At 41.6% G+C, this 20536-nt stretch overlaps 2 protein-coding genes across 2 annotated transcripts in view; one reads left to right on the top strand and one right to left on the bottom strand.

Annotated features, from left to right (window-relative positions):
- The window catches only part of SYN3 (synapsin III), a 188054-nt gene that overhangs the window by 54671 nt on the left and 112847 nt on the right, over positions 1-20536 (top strand). The window contains exon 6 of the mRNA XM_021553949.2: positions 5449-5538. Within this exon, the coding sequence (XP_021409624.2) occupies positions 5449-5538 (90 nt within the window). The remainder of the gene's footprint in view (positions 1-5448; positions 5539-20536) is intronic.
- Positions 8414-20536, bottom strand: part of TIMP3 (TIMP metallopeptidase inhibitor 3) — a 37384-nt gene continuing 25261 nt past the window's right edge. Inside the window, exons 2-5 of the mRNA XM_021553954.2 lie at positions 20257-20339; positions 14196-14307; positions 13393-13514; positions 8414-12767 (exon numbers count right to left, since the gene is read on the bottom strand). Coding sequence (XP_021409629.1) covers positions 12570-12767; positions 13393-13514; positions 14196-14307; positions 20257-20339 — 515 coding nt within the window. The 3' untranslated portion in view covers positions 8414-12569. The remainder of the gene's footprint in view (positions 12768-13392; positions 13515-14195; positions 14308-20256; positions 20340-20536) is intronic.

Below are 20536 nucleotides of genomic sequence, written 5' to 3'. Positions count from 1 at the left end.
AGTCCAGTCAGGGTCAAATCACCACACATGTAGAGTTTCTCAACAGTCCCAGAATAAAATGCAATAATTGTCATAAATTGTTGGTTCATTGAACCTGAAACACTGCATCTTGCAAAGACTTTGGCGTAGTCAGCTCCTGATGAGGACAGAACACTATTTTGATATTTTGCACTGGAAGATCCCTTCAACCTTTCTTTAAATTTTGTCAGGTTCACAGGAAAATCTCAGAAAACCTTGGAAAACATTATCATTGGCTTTTCTCAGCCCCAAATCCCCAGACCATTTCTATGACCAGCTCCAGGGCAGCTGAAGCTGCAGAAGCAGGAGAGTTGGAGAGATAAGTTTGCCAAGAGCCACAAGAGTAAGGCTGACCATGGCAGCACCTGCAGGAAGAAGTCAGATTCTGATACAATTTTGAAATTTGCGTATGGGTTTTCCAAGTAGTTTTGTCCCAAATTGTCTTCTCTGATCACTGATGCTTCCAGAATTGAAATTTCCCTGCATTCTTCTGGGTTCAAAGCAGGAAACTACAGCTATATGGATGAGAGAAGGAGATGGGGCTTTCCCATATGACACCATGGAAAACATTTAGATGTGTTTTCAGGAATTCTCTTACTCATTGCACAAATTGAGCTTGGGTGAGATAGAATATTTATAGCAGAAGATAACTATCTTCCTCATCACCTAATTAAGTGGGGTTTTATTGTTGCTTTTCTTCTTGGAATAAATATCCTAGTGCTCTCAGTGTGTTGGTTGGTAGCTCAAGTCCAGATGAGGTCTGTAGTGACTCAGACTTTCCATGATTGGGCAGTGTTTGATTATAGTAATTTCTTACTAAAATGGTGCCAGTGTAACAAGCAGAGTCTTTTCAGTTTTCACCCCTTTAACAACATCTTTGGGGTTTGTTGAGGCCTTAAGAAAGATCTTGTGTTTTCCAAAAATGCTGTATTAATCACTACTAATCATGGTACTGAGAACAATCTCACTTTGCCATCATGGTATAGGTGTTTAATTACATTTGACCTCAGTTTCCATTTGATTTTTCAGTTCCAGGCTCAGTATCACCTCCACATTGTTTCTGACAGTTGGTCCTACACACAAGTGCATTGGCCCTGGTGACCAGACAAAAAGCCTCCACATCCACACTGTCTTTTGCTGACAGTCCTTTCCATCTGATTTTGAGATTGAGTCAGTCAAGGCTTAGTTGACACATTGCAACTCATGCTTTGTAATTACGTTTCTGTTGGTGTGAAGGGGCCTCAAGATGTGAAAAGCCTATTTTTAGGCATCTAAAATAAAAGAAAACAAACTTAGCACACTAAGAAAAAAAAAAGTAGTGCTGGAAAGACAGTGTGGGAGAATTTGGCTCTGCCAGCAGCTTGGCTCTAGCTACTCTGGGTCTGTTTGTGCCATGCTTTCCTCAAGGGGAATACAGCTGGCACAGGCAGCCTTCCCAGAGGAGTCAAGGAAACCACTGGCAAACAATTTAAACAGGTTTGCAGAATGCCCCCTTTCCTTGCACATCACCCCCAAACCTGTGATTGTAACATGCTCAGCAATCTAAGATTGCATTGAATGAGCAACACTCAGATGGTATTTAAGCTCATGTAGAGATTGTAGTGGGGCATTTGAGGGCAAAAAGCTTCTCTGGCAGCAGAATCAGAAAATTCTGTTTTTGTGATAGCTGGGAAGTGAGAGATAGGGACACTTCGGTGCACGTTCCACTTTGATTGCAAAACAGGCATCTTGAAATAAGGGACCTGCATAACAAAGATTACTGGAAACTTTTTGGATCTAGAAAAAAGTTGAGATGCATGAAGAAATGAAATTAAATACCCCTGGGAAATGTGCTTTTCACTCACATTTTTTATTTTCTCAAAAAAATGGTTCCATTTCATAGAAATGTTTATGATTTTGTGGAGGGGAATGAAATTGAGACTGCTTTTCCTTGGCAATTTGCAACCATGTTTTATTCTCAGCAACTCTAATTACAATCAGCTGAGTTTGGGTTTGAGTTTACTCAAACATGCAGCCCCATTTTTAATGACAGTTGCCAGGTTTCCAGTTCTGCAATACAAAAACTTCTTCAAAGATTAAAACAGGCACAGTTTGAATTAGATGTTTCTGAGAGAAAAGAAAAATGTATTTACGGGGTTTCACATTCTGGGAGAAACATCTAAGAGATCTAAGTTTTAAGATGATTGCGGAACAATTGAGAAATAATACTACAAGCACACTAAGCACAATGCTTCAACCACCAGTAATAATTTCTGTATTAGATTTCTAAATTGCAGTCCAAAATACAGTGGGAAGAATCCTTGGAGTAGTGCTCACACTGCATGCAGGTAATGTCTGTAATTGCAAAACACCTTTTGCATCTGTAAAGCAGCAGAAAATGAGAAGTATTTCTGACAGTCACCTCCTGAGTCCAGGGACTACTAGCCAAACTGTTATCGACTGTCAAGGGATATAGGCTCCCTGATGGCCAAGGCACCTTCAAAATGTGTGAAAGGCCTTAAGGTCCTCTGAATGGATTTTTTATTTCTCTGCAAAGACTTCCTGCATGTAACTCTTATCTCCAAGCTGTCAGGCCAAGGTATTTCCCTTGCCTACAGGTTCCAAGTACCTAAAACCAGGCTGTGCCACACTGCCTTTCCCCTTGTGTTATCTGTGGTCTGGATGCCATCACACTAAAACCAGTGGAAGAACAGAAAGCAAGAACTGCTGCCAGCATGTGGAAGGTGTGGTTCTATCTAGCAGAGGTGCTGACAGCAATGTTCCTACCCATCTGCACGGGGAGAAGTTACTTGAGCTCTGTTATCAGGTGTCTCAGAGGCTGCACCACGTAACATGCGAGTGTCTTTGTCAACAGCCTGTCCCTAAGAACTGGTAAAAAAAAGAGAAGATGGGAGGGAACTGTCCCATGAGGGGCAATACTAAAATCAGACCTTTTTGCAGGCTTGGCCCAGTGACGAGGCTCCCAGATGTCCGAATCTCTCATTTGAAACACTTGCTATTTCAGCAACAGCCAAGAGCTGTATGCTTCAAAAGGAACAAGTCAGAACATTGTCTATTGGCTGCATAGTTTCTCCAGTTATTTTGTTTGAGTTGTTTTCCCAGGATAAATGTACATTGCCTCAACATCACGGTGTCCATGGTTCACCAGGGCTGCGTGCACACACAGCAAGGGGCATAGGCTGTTCTCAGCCAGAGTGTTTTTCCTTCTCTCCCTGTTCTGGCTTATTCTGTTTAACTTTTAAGCCCTGTTTGCTCACCTTGCTAGTCAAAACAGGGCTTTATTTTTCTTTTCTAGAATGTGCAGGGCAAGTACAAGTAGTTGAGAGAAGCAAGCTGTCCTCCTTCCACAACATCAATACCCTCCTTGCCAACAATAATTATTCTACATTGGGAGTTTCTCCTCTTATCTGCTGATGCATGTGAGGGTAGTGGTGGTGTTAGTGATGTGATATGCTGTCTCTTGATGTTTCCTGGATTTTCTTTAAATGCTGTGTTTTGAGCTATGAGATTAGGAAAAGGATTCTTTGCATTTGTCTGCAAATCTGCTGGCAGCTGCCTCTTCAGTATTTGGCCTGGGTCTGGCACACACCTTGCAGCCTAATTTTTTTTCACAGTGACTGCATGCCAAGATTTAACTCTCAAAGGGGTTGTTCTTCTCTACCAGCAAATCAAGTTTCAACTTCTCATGCAGCAATTCTTTTGGAATCCTTAGACTAGCTCAGTAACCAGGAGAGGGGCTTTAACAGGGCTACTCAGTAGAAAACATCCTCAGTAGCTCTCTCTATCGGCAATGTAACCTTGGTGTTGCGATTTGGTGCATTTACTGGCTCCAGCTGTTGCCCAGAAGTGCTCAGAACATGCAAGATTAAGCAGCTAATGCTATTGGGATGAAAGGGAGTTTGCTTTTCCTTCCCTTCTTCCCTAGATGCCTGTTTCCTTCCCTTAATCTGTGTGTTACTTTCCTCTGATGACACAGGGGTCTCCTTCAAGATTAATACATCCCTACCTTTGATAGGCAACTTGAGAAACTCATGCAAAGGACTTGAAATCTGTCCTTACTTGGCCCAGGGTGGAGACCTTTATTAATTAACTTGATTTTACCAAATTCTGGGGGGCTTGGAAACTGAATTCAATTTATAAACTACTTTATAAATAGGATTCAATGGGGAACTTAGTCCTATCTACAAGCTCAGCAGGAACCAATTCCCAAGCAATTTGTTCTCTTATGTGGCTGCCAGTCCAACCCCTTCACCAACAGTGCCAGTTCAGCACTCTGTGGTAACAGGGCTGTGTCTAAGCTCCTCCTGAGATTCTGGGGTATGCATCACTCTTACTGTCTTTGGTATATGAACCCTGCTTCAGAAATGTTTTCTGTCATGGTTATTAGGTTTCTCCCTTATAATTTTGATTTTTTTTTTTCCTTTGGTGATGAATGATGGATCAAACAGGGAGGCTGCAGACAACATACAGAACAGTCTGCTTGCTTCACAGATGGCTGAAGCGGAGCAGGAATTTCCTGTGATGTGTAACGCTTCTGTTGGGGTTTTGGAACCTAACAGAAATCAAAACTCAGTCCTACCATGGGGAGCTTTGTGTCTGGTTGGTCACAACCCTGAATGATAAAAAGGTTTATAATGGTGATGATAGTGGTGATGAAGGTGAAATTCATGCTGATGGGTGGGGACAATGACAAATGCTCCTCCATGTGTGAAATACCCTAGTGGCTGCTGTCCCCATTGATGTTACATACTGCTCTCTAGACACCACCCTCACAGACTGGTGCCTCCCTCAGACCTCATGATAGATGGGACAAAGACAGGCAGATGAAGCCCTCTCTCTCCTGTCATTCATGAAGGGCTGTTGGGGGGTCCTTGGTTCACAATAAATGCCAGTTCTGATTAACAGTGGACTTTACTCCCTTGGTCTGGCACTCCAACCCTTTTGTAATTGCTGTCCCTTAGCAGTTCTCCTGCCCTCCAGCACAAAGTGCCTTGCTTGGATTTGATTGTGAGGAAGAGATCCAAGGGACAGCTTTGGTTTATTTGGTCTCTGATGGGAGTGGTGGCACTGATTTCCTGGCTCTATCCTCTACTAAGAAAGGCTCCTCTCCCCAGCTGCATTTGGAATGCAAATCTTGTTCATAGTAGATCTGTAAGTAAATGCAAACTGATTCCCTTCTGGCTCTTGAATCCCTTCTACGCTCCCTTAGTCAAAAGTTTGTGTACATAGGCTGTCTTGGCCATGGATAAATACAGCAGCTTCATATTTTCTTGCTGCTCTTAGGTCAAGAAAGCAAGATGGGAAAGACATGATAATGTTTCTCTCACCTCCTTCACCACTATCAGACCATTTTGCAAGCATTTGCCCATTGCACAATAAGTTACTGACATCCACTGTGTCTGTTTTTTGTTTCCCCTCCCTCACCTCAAGTTCTCTCAGCTCATTAAAATCTTCAACTCGCTGGGCCCTGAGAAGTTCCCCCTGGTGGAGCAAACCTTCTTCCCAAGCCATAAGCAGATGGTGAGTAACTTTGCTTTCTTCTGATGCCACTATGGATGGGGTGGAGATGCAAGTTGGGCACAGGAAATGGTGGTAGGAATGCTGGGAAGAGTCTAAATTTTGCTTACAGAAAAATACCAGTTAAAAAGTGCTATGCAAAAGGCACTGCTTGGGAATTTCTTTCCTTTCTCGCCCAGCCCTTCCCTAGGTCATGTAAGGACCTTAAAAAATGTACAAAGAGGCTCAAAGGCTTAAAACTAAAGCAGAATTCCATTTTAAAACAGTCCATGAAAAGCTCATCCCTTACAGCAAAGAAACACTATTCAGATAAAGTGGAATTTTCCCTACTCCTGGAATTGTTTAAAATATGCTGACAATTTGGAACATGGGTCCTAAGAGATGTTTGTTTCACAATGTTAGTTCGCTTGGTCTGTCACGTGCTCACCATCCATGAAACATTTATCAGCCTGAAGGTACTCACGGTAACTTGGAGTTCTTAAAAGAGTTTGTTTCAGCTTCTCATGTTTTCTTTGCACAGTGCTTTGGGGTCTGGTCTTTCTGTCAACAGCTGAACACTCAGTGCCCTGTGTGACTGCTGGGCACTGTACCAAACTCTCAGGGCACCTTCCACAGAAATCTGCGTAGGTGCCCTTAGTCCTGGAGAATACGGCAAAGAGAGGGGCTTTGTTTACAGCTGGTCATGGCTCTTGTTTTCCCTGTGTTAAAGGAAAGACTAGTCCTTTGTGAGTTTTTGCTCCCAACTTACACCCATGAATTAATGGCTCTTCCTACATGGCTGAGGCTTTGATGAAACCCTGTATGAACCCTGACCCCCTGTGTGACCACTGGCTGGCTGAGCTAATTTCCCAGGCTTGACTGTGAACCCAAGCAGCATTGCCAGCCTGAACATGAGGGTTGTTGAGATGTCAAACTAAGGCTCAAAAATACTCAATCCCGTCTTTTCTCACACACTTGTTGTAGCACCGTGGGCCAGCCACATCACAAACCAGGATGTAGATACATGATCATCTAGTTCCTTGTGAAAAATCCCACTTCTGCCTGCTAGGTACTCAAATATTTTGAAATGTCAGTCCTTCACCTCTCTGTTCCAATACTCTCTCTCTACCTGTGTTGTGTAGACTACAGCACTTCCATGCTTCACAGGCACATCATGGAGGTAAGTACAGTCATGAAGTTGTATTATCATTTAAGACATAAAGAAATGGATAGTCCTTAAACAATGTAACAGTATTTTGCACATTTATAAGATTGAATAGTCACGTACCTATTGCATTTAATTCCTAATGATTTATGAAGAAGGTTTTGTGACATAAGCAATGCTTCAGGAGAGTTGTGACTTGGATCACCATTTCAGGAACAGTATTTTTGGAAGACTTGATAAACGTTATCATTGCAAATAAGTTAGCACTTTTAGCACAATTTTCTTGTCTGGCTATCTGATTCTTGGTTCCTCAGATGTAGATGTATTCAGTACCAGCAAAGTAGATTGGCTTAGCACTGATATTAATTTCACTTATTTTCCATCTTTATAACTAATCACCTACTTGGAGATGCTATTACTTACTTCCAAAAGGGTACAGGAAGCTTTTTAAACTGTAGGTAATCTCATATGAAAACAAACACTACTGCTGACATGCAAGCCTGAGTAATCTGGTTTAAATCAGTCACTTCCCAACAATTTAAAGAAGCAGCAATCCACTTGAGCAACTTCAGGTCAGCCCTTCCCAGGTGAGGGGGGTGATCTGCCTCACAGAATGAATCTGCACAACTTATAAATATCTTTTCTGGAAGCATCTTCACAGCATCCTGAGTCATGAGAATCTGAGAGGTCAAGTGCCTACACCAAGTATGTGGCATTGCAGTCATCACCAAACACCTGTGGAAGTTGCTTGTCCACTGTGCATCAGCTTCTCCATTTGTCAGACAGGAATATACTGATCCCCTTTTACCACTTTCTCTACACTCTCCTGGTGGCATTCAAATGTCTGGAGGCATTTCCAAGCTGTACCAGTGAGCACTCACAAAATTCACTGCGGTCCTTTGATGGGTGACCCCCTGAAAGTGTTTATAATGACAGTGTTTTACCTCTCTGCAATGTGACACATTTGAAGCTCTTAAGTTCTCACACAGAAGACCCTCAACCTTCTATACCCAAAATTTTCTAGAGTCTACTTTATAAACCTTTGGATTAAACAGAGAACAGATTCAAAGATCTCTTTCATTCTTTCATCTCTGTAGAGACTAGATTTTCCAAGAGTAAAAAGTGAGGTATAGGAAGTTTCTAACAGTAGGTCCATTTTTGTCAGCATTTTAACTTATCTGAAAATACTTTTTCTGAAGCTTCTTTCTCATGAAAATAGGGCATTTTAAATCATCCTTTAACAGTGAGCCTAAAGAGAGGACACAAGATTCTGATACTTTACAGCAAAAAAGATGAACCGCTCTTCCCTTTGCCATGGGCATGCACCTTTCAGACCTCCCCATAATGATCAGTTTTCTGGAAGTAAGAGCAATCTGACAAGTGTTCTTCCAAGGACCTGCTGGTGCTACAGCCAACCCTAATGAGTGCCTTGGTCTGTACTGACCTCCTATGGCCAATTAACAACTGGGAGTCATTAACTTCAAAACTGATTTTTCACCTCTTCTGGACTTATAACCACAGTAACAATTCTTAGAGAGAACAACCTCTTAAAAAGAAGGGGGGATTCCTGAAGGGATCTTTGCCAAAGCGCAAGAATTGCCAGAGGTGGAATATCTGCTTTGGGACCAATAAAAGGGGATCAGGAAGGGGAAGGAAATTAATAAATACAGTTGCAAATCCATTTGTGTACATTTGAAGTTGACAGAAACTAATATAAGTGAAGCAGACACAGAATGTCTGTGATAGAAATAAAACCACTTTACTGTTTAGAATAAAAGGACACTATAAAAAGTGAACATTATGCAACATTACCTTAAAAGACAATATACATTCACTGAATATAAAATTTATAAATAACATGGAGGAAAACTGTAAACAGTGCTAGAAAATTTAGCAACAAATACATTCCTTCTGGACAAGATTTTTCACATGGGTTTGGTTCTCTCCCCAAGTTTCCATGACTATCAGGAACAGCAGAGTGGCTCTATGAAGGGAGTGTTGGAGAGAAGGAGAAGCCAGTACAAGCAAAACAGCAGCAAATGTTTAGTGGGTTTTTATGTTTTTTTCTCAAGACTGGTAGCCCCATAAGTCACTTACTCTAAAAAAAAGCCAAAACTTTTTGCAGTTCCCTAAATTCTGTTCTGTCCTTCTAAGCTACAAAGCACATTATAAGCAAGCAGTATTTTCAAAAATATCTGCAAGGATGGAAATTTGTTCTCATGGAGGCCTTTATTTCCAACAGTCTTTTCTTTAAAACCACAACAGTATGTTTCCCATCACTGTGAGGTAGCATTTCACTCTGACAAGTAGGAATGGGATACAATGATAGATTTATGTTTTAGAATAGTCCTACCTTAAGGGCCACGTAACTTGTCAAAACATTGGAAATTTAGACTTAAAAATGGCATTTCTTTCCCATACAGGGGAGGTAGAAGCCTCCCCCAGGAGGATTTTATTTAAGGAACTTCATGCACAATCTCCTACTCTCTACCCCCTCCATTTTGGAAGAGGCAAAGAGAATCTAAACTTTCCCAAAACTTCAATATCTATTTTTGTCATTTTAAAGGGAAAAACACTCTACATCAAGTAAGGGAAAAACATGCATAAGAAAACTGAACAGCTTTAGTCTAGAAATTAGCTATGCACTTTAAAAAGTATTTTGAATAATGTTTGTGTGTCTAAAGCATGGTGGCAGGGAGTGTGTGTGTAATCCTGGACATCTCCATTGGCAGGCAGAAGTGACTTAGCAAAGCAGAAGAAAGGAGAGCTGACAGAAAGGAGGAAGTCTTTGAGCCTAATTTAGAGCCTGTTCAATACATGTAATGGCTTTCACTTCAGGAGTGCCTTCAGGCAGGTCCTTATTGCAAACACAAGCCCAAGAAATGCATGTCCCTGATAGCATCCACAGAAACAAAATAAAGAAGCTTCCCAAAAGAAATGTATTTTCACTGGATTCTTCCCCCTCCTTTCGGCTTCACATTTTGAAAAGCCTTAACAACTGTTTCTTTACACAGCAAGGACAAAGATTTGCCATCAAACCTCTGCCCCTGCCAGTCTAGCTGTCTGCATCTCAGAAACATTTTACTGTCTGCAAAACAAAGTGGGAATATGCTTCACTTTCTGGTAATGCATCTGCTGTTTTGTTGTTTACAAAGCACATAGCTACATTATATCCTACGTAGGAACACAAGTCCTCATAGTATTAGAACACAAATATTTTCACAATAATTTGAGTGCAATACTGTGATGTCTCAGCTAGCTAAATGAATCAGTGACAGGTAAAATACACAGAGCTGCAGTTTAATGCAAATTCAAATCAACACTTTACTGCATCAAGGGGCATTTTTGTTTAGCCTTCCAAAGCTGTGAGAAGTGGCTGCAGCTCAAAGAGACACCAGTTTTGCCAAGTCACCTTGAGCTTGAGGAGGGCCACATTCTGCACTGCTGACTCCAAACAATGCAAACACTGAGGGTGGCTCCATTCTGCCCTCAGTGACCCTCACAGATTTTGGATTTTGTCAGCCATGCAAAACTCAGAGATTGTTCCACTGGGCCCAAAGGCCAAATCTATATTTTGCCAAAAGGAACAACTTTCTGAACCACCACCTGATCCTGTGATGGGTGTCATGAAGCACCCTACTCTCCCTCTCATCTCCAGCCCATAATTTAGGAGTAGTCACAGGGAAGAGGACTTCTGAGAAGTGTTCCAAATCTAAATCACAGGAAAATCCAATAGACTTTCAATGTGTTTTGTGTTGCCTTGCCACTCAGAGCTGCTGGGAAAAAAAATATAGGCAGCAGACCTAGGCACCTCTTACAGCAACTCTGTGAAAATGCCCTTTAAAGTTCATGCTAAAAATGAAGATTTTTGCTGCAACAAGTCATCCAGCAAATGGGGCATTTCAGAGGGTGTACATCTGGCAGCACTCTGGTAGCACACAAGGAACTTAAAAACACATCAGGGCTCATCTCAGACACTCATTCTTTTCCATTTGGCAAAAAAGTTCTAAACAACTCTCCAGTAATTGAGGTCACTGACAGTAAAATGCTGTATTGCCCCAAGCTGGAGTCACTGCAACAACTTTTTCCTGCTGGTGGCAGCTCTGCTTTCTAAGTGGAATGAACGGAAGATATATGGAAACTTAAGATAAATAATCATAATAATACAAAAATGAAGTTAAGCACAATCTTCTCCCTGCCCAAGCCCTCCCCATCCAAAACTTAAGTCACCCATTTTGTCAGCACCCCTTCTTCACCATCATTAAAACTTAAAATACTTTTATTTGATAAGAAAAATTATATTATAGTTTTCTTAATAATAAAAAACAAAATAGAATGAAAAAAAAAACTCCAGTCAACAGCAAAGCACAAGACAGTAAGGCTTCTCCTCCCACATGACTGCAGGACATGGTATGAGCACATGCACAGGGCTATGCTTAACAGTGCCTAGAGGGAAACACAGCACTTGACACAGAAGGAATCCTCCGGGCAGCTGAAAATTTTATGATCCCAGACAACACTTATTAGGAGACCACTTTTCCTTGCCTAGCCCACACACACACTTCCTTTCACCATATAAACAAATGCAGCTATTGTAGCTGCAGGGGAGGAACCGTGGTGCAAGGAGTTACAAAGGAAACAATGACTGTAGCCACTACTGCGGATACACTGGAGCTTCAATATCTTAAAAGCGACTCACCAACTCGGAATGTCAATATTTCTGTCTTTAAAACACAATCAAACCACTCTTTTGTTTATAACACCAAAAAAATTCCACATCCTGTCAAAAATAGCTTATGTCATTATGTGTATATACATCTTAGTTCAGCAAAACACTATTTTGGCAATATTTTTTTTTTTAATAGTAATGAGTTCTAGCAAGTCTCCCCATTCCCTCTTGCACATGATTTATTTACAGTTGTTATTTTTGCATCTGTTTGGTTTAAGGTGTTCACAAGCTAGTTTTGATGTTGAAGCTAAGCTGCAAAAATTTCAGGGGCCAATGCTGCTCAAAACAGGATGGGACAACACTTCTTTTGCTCTGCTGTAGTTGCATTTACCTCCCTGAAAATAGGGGATGGGGCTTTTGTTTTTGAAACAACAACAAGAATACAAAATACTTTCTTTTGTTCTGGGGAAAGCCAGAACTTCAAATGTGCTGTTGCATTCACACTGTGACTGAAATAGCAAGAAGAGTCAGCCAACAATGCTTTTACCAGATGATGTGGTCAGACACACCAGGTAAAGTCTCCCACTGCTGGAGTCAATCACATTGCCAATCTCTCCTAGAGAGGAGGATTTATTTTGGATGTCATTTTGTCCATGGTTTAGGCTGGGTTTCTTTTCATTTTGCTTCGTTTGCCTGACGTATCTGATTAATAAAATATTTTTCCCTTAAAATAGATTTTTCTATGTATTTTCAGCACTTAGTGCATGAGGAGGGGTGATGGGAAGCCAGCACATAGAAGAATACAGTGCCTAACTGGCATAGTTTTTAGATTTTTGTTTTCCTAAAAAAATAGAGATTATATTGCTACAGCTAATGATACATGTAAGAGAGCAAGAGCTCCATCTTTTTTTTTTTTTTTTTCTCCTTTTTTTCCCTCCCATTTTTCCCTCTGGTGTGCAAAAGTAAGCTCCCAAATGTTGTCTGATCAAAATGAGTGGTATCAAAAAATGGAAAAGGTGATTACAAATTCAGTAAGGTAGCACAGACTTTTTTCTTTCCTTTCCTTTTTTTCCTTTTCTTTTTTAAGTGTTCGAAGTGCTAGAATTTGTATGAAAATAGGCACTAATTTCATTGTCATCATCACGATCTGGTAAGAGTTAATGTCCAAAGGAAGATCAGCCACAAGTAAGGGAGAGGGGAGATAAGGAAAGGGAGAGCTGCTCAGGGATCTGTGGCATTGATTATCGTTTTGTCTGGAGGTGCCCATCCTCTATACCAGCTGCAGTAGCCTTCCACCCTCTGGATGCAGGCATAGTGCTTTGCTTGATATCCTGAGTGGCCGAAGTTGGAGAGCATGTCTGTCCAAATGCACTCGTTCTTGGAGGTGGCAAAGCAGGGCAAATAGTAACAGGGCCTAATCTGCAATTGGAAAGAGAAATCAGGTAAGGCTATGTGTAAAAACAACATTATATAAAATGTCTTTTTAGCAGAGACAAGTGATTCAAAATTCCACAGCCTCAAACCTTGCTTACTAATCCAAAATTCAGCCTCAGTTCTGTAAGCACGTAAGCATGTGCTTAACTTCACACACACAGCTAATTCCATCATCAAAAGGGCTTTTCAGGTGCAGAAAAGTTGAGCTTATGTCTGTGTTTTTGCAGGCCTGACGCCATGTGCAAAAGTCTTAGCTCCAGTGCCAGGCTGTGGGGTTTTAAGTACTCAAAATGTTTACACAGGAAAAAAGCTGGACATATCTTGCCAAGCCTTTGGTACCTTATTTCATTCACCTGCAAATGATTCTGCATAGATTCTGAAAGTCTTCCCCAGCCCCAATTAACTCCAACTATTAAAGGCATAGACTCTGCATTTTTATTTGATTGTCTTTTCTGTGGTCTCAACACTAAAAATGAACTTTAATTCTTTTGTAAAAATTGTCCCAATTTTTCTTCCTGGCTGTTCTCCAGCATCATTGAGTATTACCATGCCAGGAGAAACAGAGTTCTTGGGCTTGAATGTCAGAATGCCACCTTAGAGACACACGTACCTTGCAGCTACAGCCCAGGTGATAACGGTGGTTCAGTCCTTTGCGCTGGGACAGAGTCAGCCGGTCCCATTTCTCATACCAGTTGCACAGGCCAGTGTAAACCTTCCCCTCATACACCCGGCCTTGAAAACAGACACATGGTCACAAGTTAGCACTTCTTAGCTCAAACACCTCTCTCCTTTCCTGACATCGCTAATGCTCTCAATATGTTTGGCTTCAGCCACTGCTCAGCAAATGCTTTCTTTTTATTAACTGGTTCAGGAATCTCTGGCCAGTGAGATAACAGCACTTCTGAAAGTCAGGAGTGTTGTGCCAGCTGAGAGCACCACCAGCAACATGCAGGTTAGTAATGCTCTCCAGCTCCTCTTAACAACAGAACAAATGAACTGACACCTTCCCTAGAAACAAGACTTGGCCATATATCCATCCCCCTGCATCCCCCCATCTCATTCTCCAGCTCATTCCAAAAACAAGCTTCCATTTCTGACACAGCCCAGTAGCATCCAGTTCCCTGTGACAGACATGCCAGCTCAGTATAAATTGAGAGCCATGAACTGTCATACAACATACTTGTCAGAGCATGCCCGGGTGTAAGATACACTTCAAGAAAGAGAGGGACATCTAGAGAGTGAAGTGACTCTCAGAGTCACTCAGAGTAGAGTGCTGAACATCAGAATATTGTTGACCATCTTAACACTTAGGAAATTGTGTACAGAGCTGTCTACACTGCTGCCCATGTTCTTACCAGGTGTGTGTATAAAACAGAAGAGGTTTTGCTTATAGAGAAGTACAAGGTCCTTTACCTGTAATCAGATATTGGTACTTGTTGACCTCCAGCTTGACTCCACAAAGACTCTCAGAGGCTTCTGTGTAGATGTACTGAACATGTGGCATTATCTGGAAGCCCCTGTACATCTAGAGAAAGAATAAAAGCGCTTTAAGTCATCTTAAGAGGACAAGTTTCACTTAAGGTTCTTTACAATCTACATTCCTAGTTTGTGGTGGCAAGCAATAAAGCAGTAATTTTTCTGGTTATTACAAGAGTGAAGGAATAATGGCACTGGCTGGACTAATGGAAGTCTCCCTACCAGATCTGCTGGTAAAGCAGAAAAACCACCTGCTAATAAGCCATTGCAATTCAGCACAGGGACCAGTTTTTCCCATTCATATTAGTTCCAGTGGCACTGACTGAACAAAGTGCTAGTGATGCAGGCTCTGCCAACATCCTGAACATTTTTTTCCCCCTTATAAAGGTCAAAATTAGGGAGAAATAACATTAGTTCAAGCTTGGAATCTTTGTTCTCTATGTGATTTAAACAGTTTCTTCCAAACTAAAGGATTTTTCTTTTAAACAATTACCCTATTTTCCAGTGTTGCTGCTGTAAGAGTTTCAAACCTTTGGCGCTTGATCTAAGTCATCAAGCCAGACACCTCCTTCTCAAACGCGTAGCACATGCAACTCCTGCTGACCTCAGCAAGGACTTACTGTTTCTCTAACTCAATGAATGCAGACATTGAATTCTACACCATCTTCTAAAATTAGCCCCGTACTGATGGGCGCCATAAAGAAAATATCATGCATACATAATTCCTCTGCACTCCTCCTTCATAATCTTTCTTCCTGCTCAGTTTATTCGAAACATGAGCCCACAGATACACTAGGAGTTGGATTCAGTCAGAAATTAGCACATGTCCCCATCTGACCTGGCCTTACTGCTGCAATTTAGAGAAACTCATGCTCACCTGTTAGCAGCATAATGAAGTCTTTGCATAGCAATGAAACAACAACTACATGTGTACATTGGACCCATTAAACATATCCTATTTTTGAAACACAGAGGATTATTTTCCTGAGAATTTAATCTTTAAATTCTACTTTTTATCTTTTCAAAGCATTCAGTCACTCTTTTTTCCCTGCCAACTCCACGAATGGCCAATATTTAGAAGTTAATAAGAAATAATACAAGTCAGAGAGAATCCGTTTTCTCGCACTTCCCAGCCTATCCTTTTCTCTCTCATCTTTACTGATAGACAGCACATTCAGTTTAGTACTAAATATTAATTATTTAGGGAAAAGAGGATCAAAAAATCCCAAACAATCCCATAGCTACATATCTTTGCTGTGGTGTCACCTAAGCTGTAGTATTCTTCTCCAGGCCACATTCTATTCCTTTAAGTCTCCTATTACCTCGGGGTACTTCACAATTCCCCCACCTCCTTTAAAAACAACAAATCTTTTTCTTTCTGAAAGAACATCTGTTAATTTAACAGACTTTATGCTAGGCCCAAATATTTAATATAAAATCATAAAAAATTACTACTAATTCTGCTATGCTGAGAGGCCAAATTATCTTTGGAGTATCTATGGAATATCAACCAGTTAAGCTTTTTTCTCCTCAGATTCCCCTAATCAGTATGATCTTGTAACAGTGTCACAGCTCAGCAACAGTACTGCTGGGTACAGTAAAAGACACACTTGAAGAGTTTGCATTTTCCAGCCTTTCTTCTATACCCAGCTAATATGCAAGCAAAGTACTTTTTTTAAATTAATCCTACTGTACCAACAAAAACTCATAGATTATGCTTGAAATATGACTTTGCATCCATAAGTGGCCAAAGTCTTTCAATGGAGATGGAAGAAGTGAACTTTACCTAATCTCTGCTTTATCCCTGCAATTTTCTTGGTATCGGGTGACCTACTCAGATTTTCCAATCCAGTCAACAGAGCTGGAGATCTAGATTCTGGCACAAGCATCCTGTCTGTCCTTGGATGAGTTATTTAGCCCTCAGCACACTTTTGTTTCATGCTTCCCAAGGGTACTGTGAGGAAAGGCACATAGAATAAAGGTCACGTGTCCAGACCCCTTTCTAGTGGATGTCACACCAAGAAGCTCAGATAATGGTATCTAAGCAGATAAAACTAGCTAAGATTACAGCTGGGGCTGCCCAGTCCCTCCCGGCAGTGCATTATCAACACTGCAGAGAGCTGCACACTGTGCATGGCAGTGCAAGGGATCTGTCACTCACCTTGCTGAGCTCCCAGTCATGTTGGGCTAATTAAGTATCTCTGTTACAAAATCTGCACATGGGCAGGCACACTTGGAGCCCTTTCTTCCTCTTGCCCACAGGGCTATGAGCTATCCGAATCATTCCCCTGGGAAGCTGCTCAGGTCCTTTCTACAGGACTGTTAGTCATCCCTTTTCGTACTTCTAAGCCATCAAGCCCAACATGACTGCCTAGGAAGTTGCCAGTGATGCTGAACTGGGGCTTGTTTTTCAGCTCCTGGACCTAATTAACTGTTCACATTACCATCAGGGCTGCCACTGTCAGGGCTGCTAAATAAAGCATGCTCAGCCTCCCAAAAGGCACTTCCATTCAGCCCTCAGTGATCCACATCAATGGGAGCCACTGCCATGCTGACTGAACCCATACTGGTGCAGACAGGGCCTCCCACATCTTCTGATGACTGAACAAAATTCACCAGTAGGACCTCAGTTCTCAGGGAAGGAAAAAAAGTTTGGCAAGGGGGAATCTTGCCAACAGATGCCCACTGTTAAACAAAACAATACCTTGAGCATTATTTTTGGATATACAAAATGTTTTGGAAGTGTCGTTAGACCAGTCAGAAGAAACCAACCCATAAAGTTAGCCTCTCTCCTAACTGCTACCCTCAGAGTTCTCCTGTCCCCACAAATGTGCATTTTTGGAAGTATAATAACAGAGAATAACGTATTAGCAAGCATGACATGGTGATGTCTGCTAGTGCTGCTCTGTTTCCATCTGTGTCAGCATTCCCCTTAGCAGTCCCCATACTGCCTCAGAAAGGCACAGGCAAGTCCTGTGGCGGTTCCTGCTGCTTAAATTACTTCACCCTGTAAAATTGTTCATGATGTTTCTCCTTCTATTCCTCCCATGTGAGGTTGCACTAGATACCAAGAGCTGGGAATCAAACTTTGCCTAACCTTCAGCTACCTAAAATATAGGCAATTCACAGGAATTAGGCATCCTCTCTAGTTGAATGCCAAGAACAGACACCTCCAGAGCAACTCAGCCCATCCTAAAATAGCTACATACAACTTGTGGGCTGAATTACACTTTGGTGGTTCCTCACTCTACCCATTGACAATCAAGAGAGCAGGAAAGAGTCAACACCTCATTTTAGTCTGTCTAAAATTAAACTAAATTAATCCCACCCCACTTCTTTCCTCTTGGGACTATCACATTTCCCCCCATAGACTCATTTTACAGATAAGCAACAAACCAAGGAAAGTCTCCTTGCTTCTGGCAGCCTGTGCAGGGTGCTGCCATGGTCAACCAGGACTGTTTGTGCTCATGGAGGAGAAATATCTTATCTCCTTGTTTCCTTTGCAGTTTCCTGAAATAGGCTTGGGCCATTCTCAGAATGCACTGCAAGATCACAGAACACATAGGGGTTAGATCAGTCCTGTGCAGATTTTTCACACGTGATCTCAAAGTATTCTTATATTATTTGAGAAAGCAGTGGGGAGAGGCAGAAGTTGCTTGGAAAAGCACAATCTCTCTTCAAACAACAAACCTGAACTCTAGAAAGCCTGGCACTGTTCTGTCCCTGTGGGCTGGCCTTGTGCTCCAGTCCAGGTCCCAAGCTGGTTTAGTTGTTAAATGCAGCAACGAGTCCAGGAATCTAACCTGCAAACTTCAAGGAGCCCATGAAAGGACTATGGAGATGGTTTGTTGCCCTTTAAGGCTTTCAGTGCTTTCCACAGGCAATTCAGCACATGCTGATAGACTAAGTGGCTTGTTTATTTTTCACCTGCAGGTGCAGAAGGGTTTATGCAGACTGACATGTTAGTTTTATCTTCAGAGCTGTTCCCATGCAACAGTGTAGAGCCATGGGCCTCCTTGGTTCTCTTTTCAGCAGGACAGTTAGCTTTCATTGGAGCAAACAAGGGAGAAATTTGCTGTGTCACTCTGAACACCCCCACTGTATGGATCTAAATCCCTCTTTATATTGAAGTCTCTAAGCTCAGCAGAAAGACAGCAGGGTTTCCAAAGAAGACAGTTGGTTTGTTTGTTTATGAAGAACTTTGTCCTCCGGACATTCCAGTCCTGCTGAGCACTTTGCTTCAGGTTCCTTCCTGCCAAAGGTCACAGTTGAATGTCCAGTGCAACACCCCACCAGCCTGCCATCTAAGCCACAGACATAAGGGCAGTTTGACCAACACATGATTTCCTCTTTAAAATCCCTCTTGCTTTTGTTGGACACATAACTTCCTAAAAAACACTGTGGAAATGCTTCTGCAGAAAGGCCCTGTGCTACAGAATAACCCAATGAAAACAGCCAGGACAGGCTCAGGTGTCTTAGTTAGAAGAGGGGCAGTGTTCTGAGTGGTAAAGGGTAGTAGCTCATATCAAGGGACTACCATTATTCTAGGTCACTGCTCACGGCTATATGTTAGACGGGAAACACCAAACTCTTGGCACTGAGAAGGAGGAAAAGTAGTACTGGACAGACCAGGATGAAATCAGAAAGAGAAGTTAATGAAGCCACTGCAGTATGTGGACACTGAATAGTTTTGTGAAGCAGGGTACACTTGCTGAACTGGAGAGTGACAAAACCAGAGAAGAAAGGCACAGGGTGCTGCAACCTTGATGAGGACAACAACAGCCATTAAAAAAAAAAAAAAAAAAAAAAAAAAAAAAAAAAAAAAGTGGCAGTGTTTTCTCATTATTGCAAACACAACCAGTTTACAAATATGTATTTCCTTTGGACTCCTTCAGAGAAATTTTTAAGGTTAGAGGAAGCTAACAAGCCCAACACCTCACACCCTCCTATACAAAGTGCAGGCATTCCACTCTTGTGGAAGAGCCATGCAGGACCAGATTTGGCTACATGCATGGTTTTGCGCCAGCTTATGAAACAGGCTTTGCCTCTCCTCCTCCCGGCTCTCGTGCTTAGCTATAAAGTGCCTTATAAAGAGAGTTACTGTTACAAGGCAAGTGACTGTTTTTTTCTGAACCTTTACTTTGTCTAATATGTTTCAGATTTCTGCAGTCTATGCCAAGCTTTTCCATTCCCTTTCTTTTTTTTTTTTTTTTCCCCTAAAGACATAAACCAGTCTTATGACTGGAATGGCATTGCCAAGAAAAACAATCTAGGGCTGATTTTTAGCATTACATAACAAGGGGGCAGTTTAAGAAAAAAAACCAAGTCGAAAGCAGCAGGTTGAGTGCAGTTCGTCCTGCAAAGAGTTAGAGCTCTGAAGAAAGAAACTAAAGAAATCAAACAACTGGTGTAGTTGTACTTCTTTTCATCTCTAAATCAATACTTCACAGCTCTTCTAAGCTGACAATATTTAAAAGCTACAGTACTCTTGCTTAGCTTTATATAAAGATTTCACTATATGATTTTCATTTGTTTCATAAATGGAAAAAATGCCATAATCCTAACTGGTGGTCACAAAGAAAGCAAGGAAAGAAGAGAAACAAGCACCCTCCAAAGGCTGGCAGACCCCCACCATCATTTCCTTCTTGGATTTAATGAATGTTCTGCATGGAAAAGCTGGCATTTCCAGTCTAAGACTGTGAATGTTGAACACAAAACACGTCTTCAGTACCTAGAGAAGACCATCTGGCATCTTTTACTACCAGAAATCTTAAAATAATGGAAGAATTCAGGTATTCAGCACTGTATGTCAGGAATGATTTCTTCCTGCTCCTTTCCCCTCTTCAGGCAAGTTTCTACCAGTTGCTGGTTTCCTTCCATTCTGTATGGCCAGTACAAAAAGTGGAGGTGCTGTTAGGTATGCAAAGTGTTTGCTGTTACATGTCGATTAGATTCCTTACCATATTTATTAGCCCGTGGGACATGTCTGCAAACATACCTTCATCTGCTTGACCGTGTATCGCATCGTTCCAAAGGGTCCATCTTTCATCAGCTTCTTCCCCACCACTTTAGCTCGGATCACTGTCATAAAGGAGGGAAAAATACAGCAAATTATAGACAACTTTACACAACATTTTTGCTATACCCTCCACTTAACAAACCCCCCACAAAACTGTTTACATAAGTTATCCTGTAAAATAAACAAAAGTCCAGGTCAACATTCCTCTCAATTTATTCTAAGTTTCACACACAGTGAAGCCATGTAAAATGGGATGGCA

This window comes from Lonchura striata, chromosome 5, assembly GCF_046129695.1.
Source record: "Lonchura striata isolate bLonStr1 chromosome 5, bLonStr1.mat, whole genome shotgun sequence".
NCBI classification, from domain to species: Eukaryota; Metazoa; Chordata; class Aves; order Passeriformes; family Estrildidae; genus Lonchura; species Lonchura striata.
This window is presented reverse-complemented; position numbering and strand designations above follow the sequence as displayed.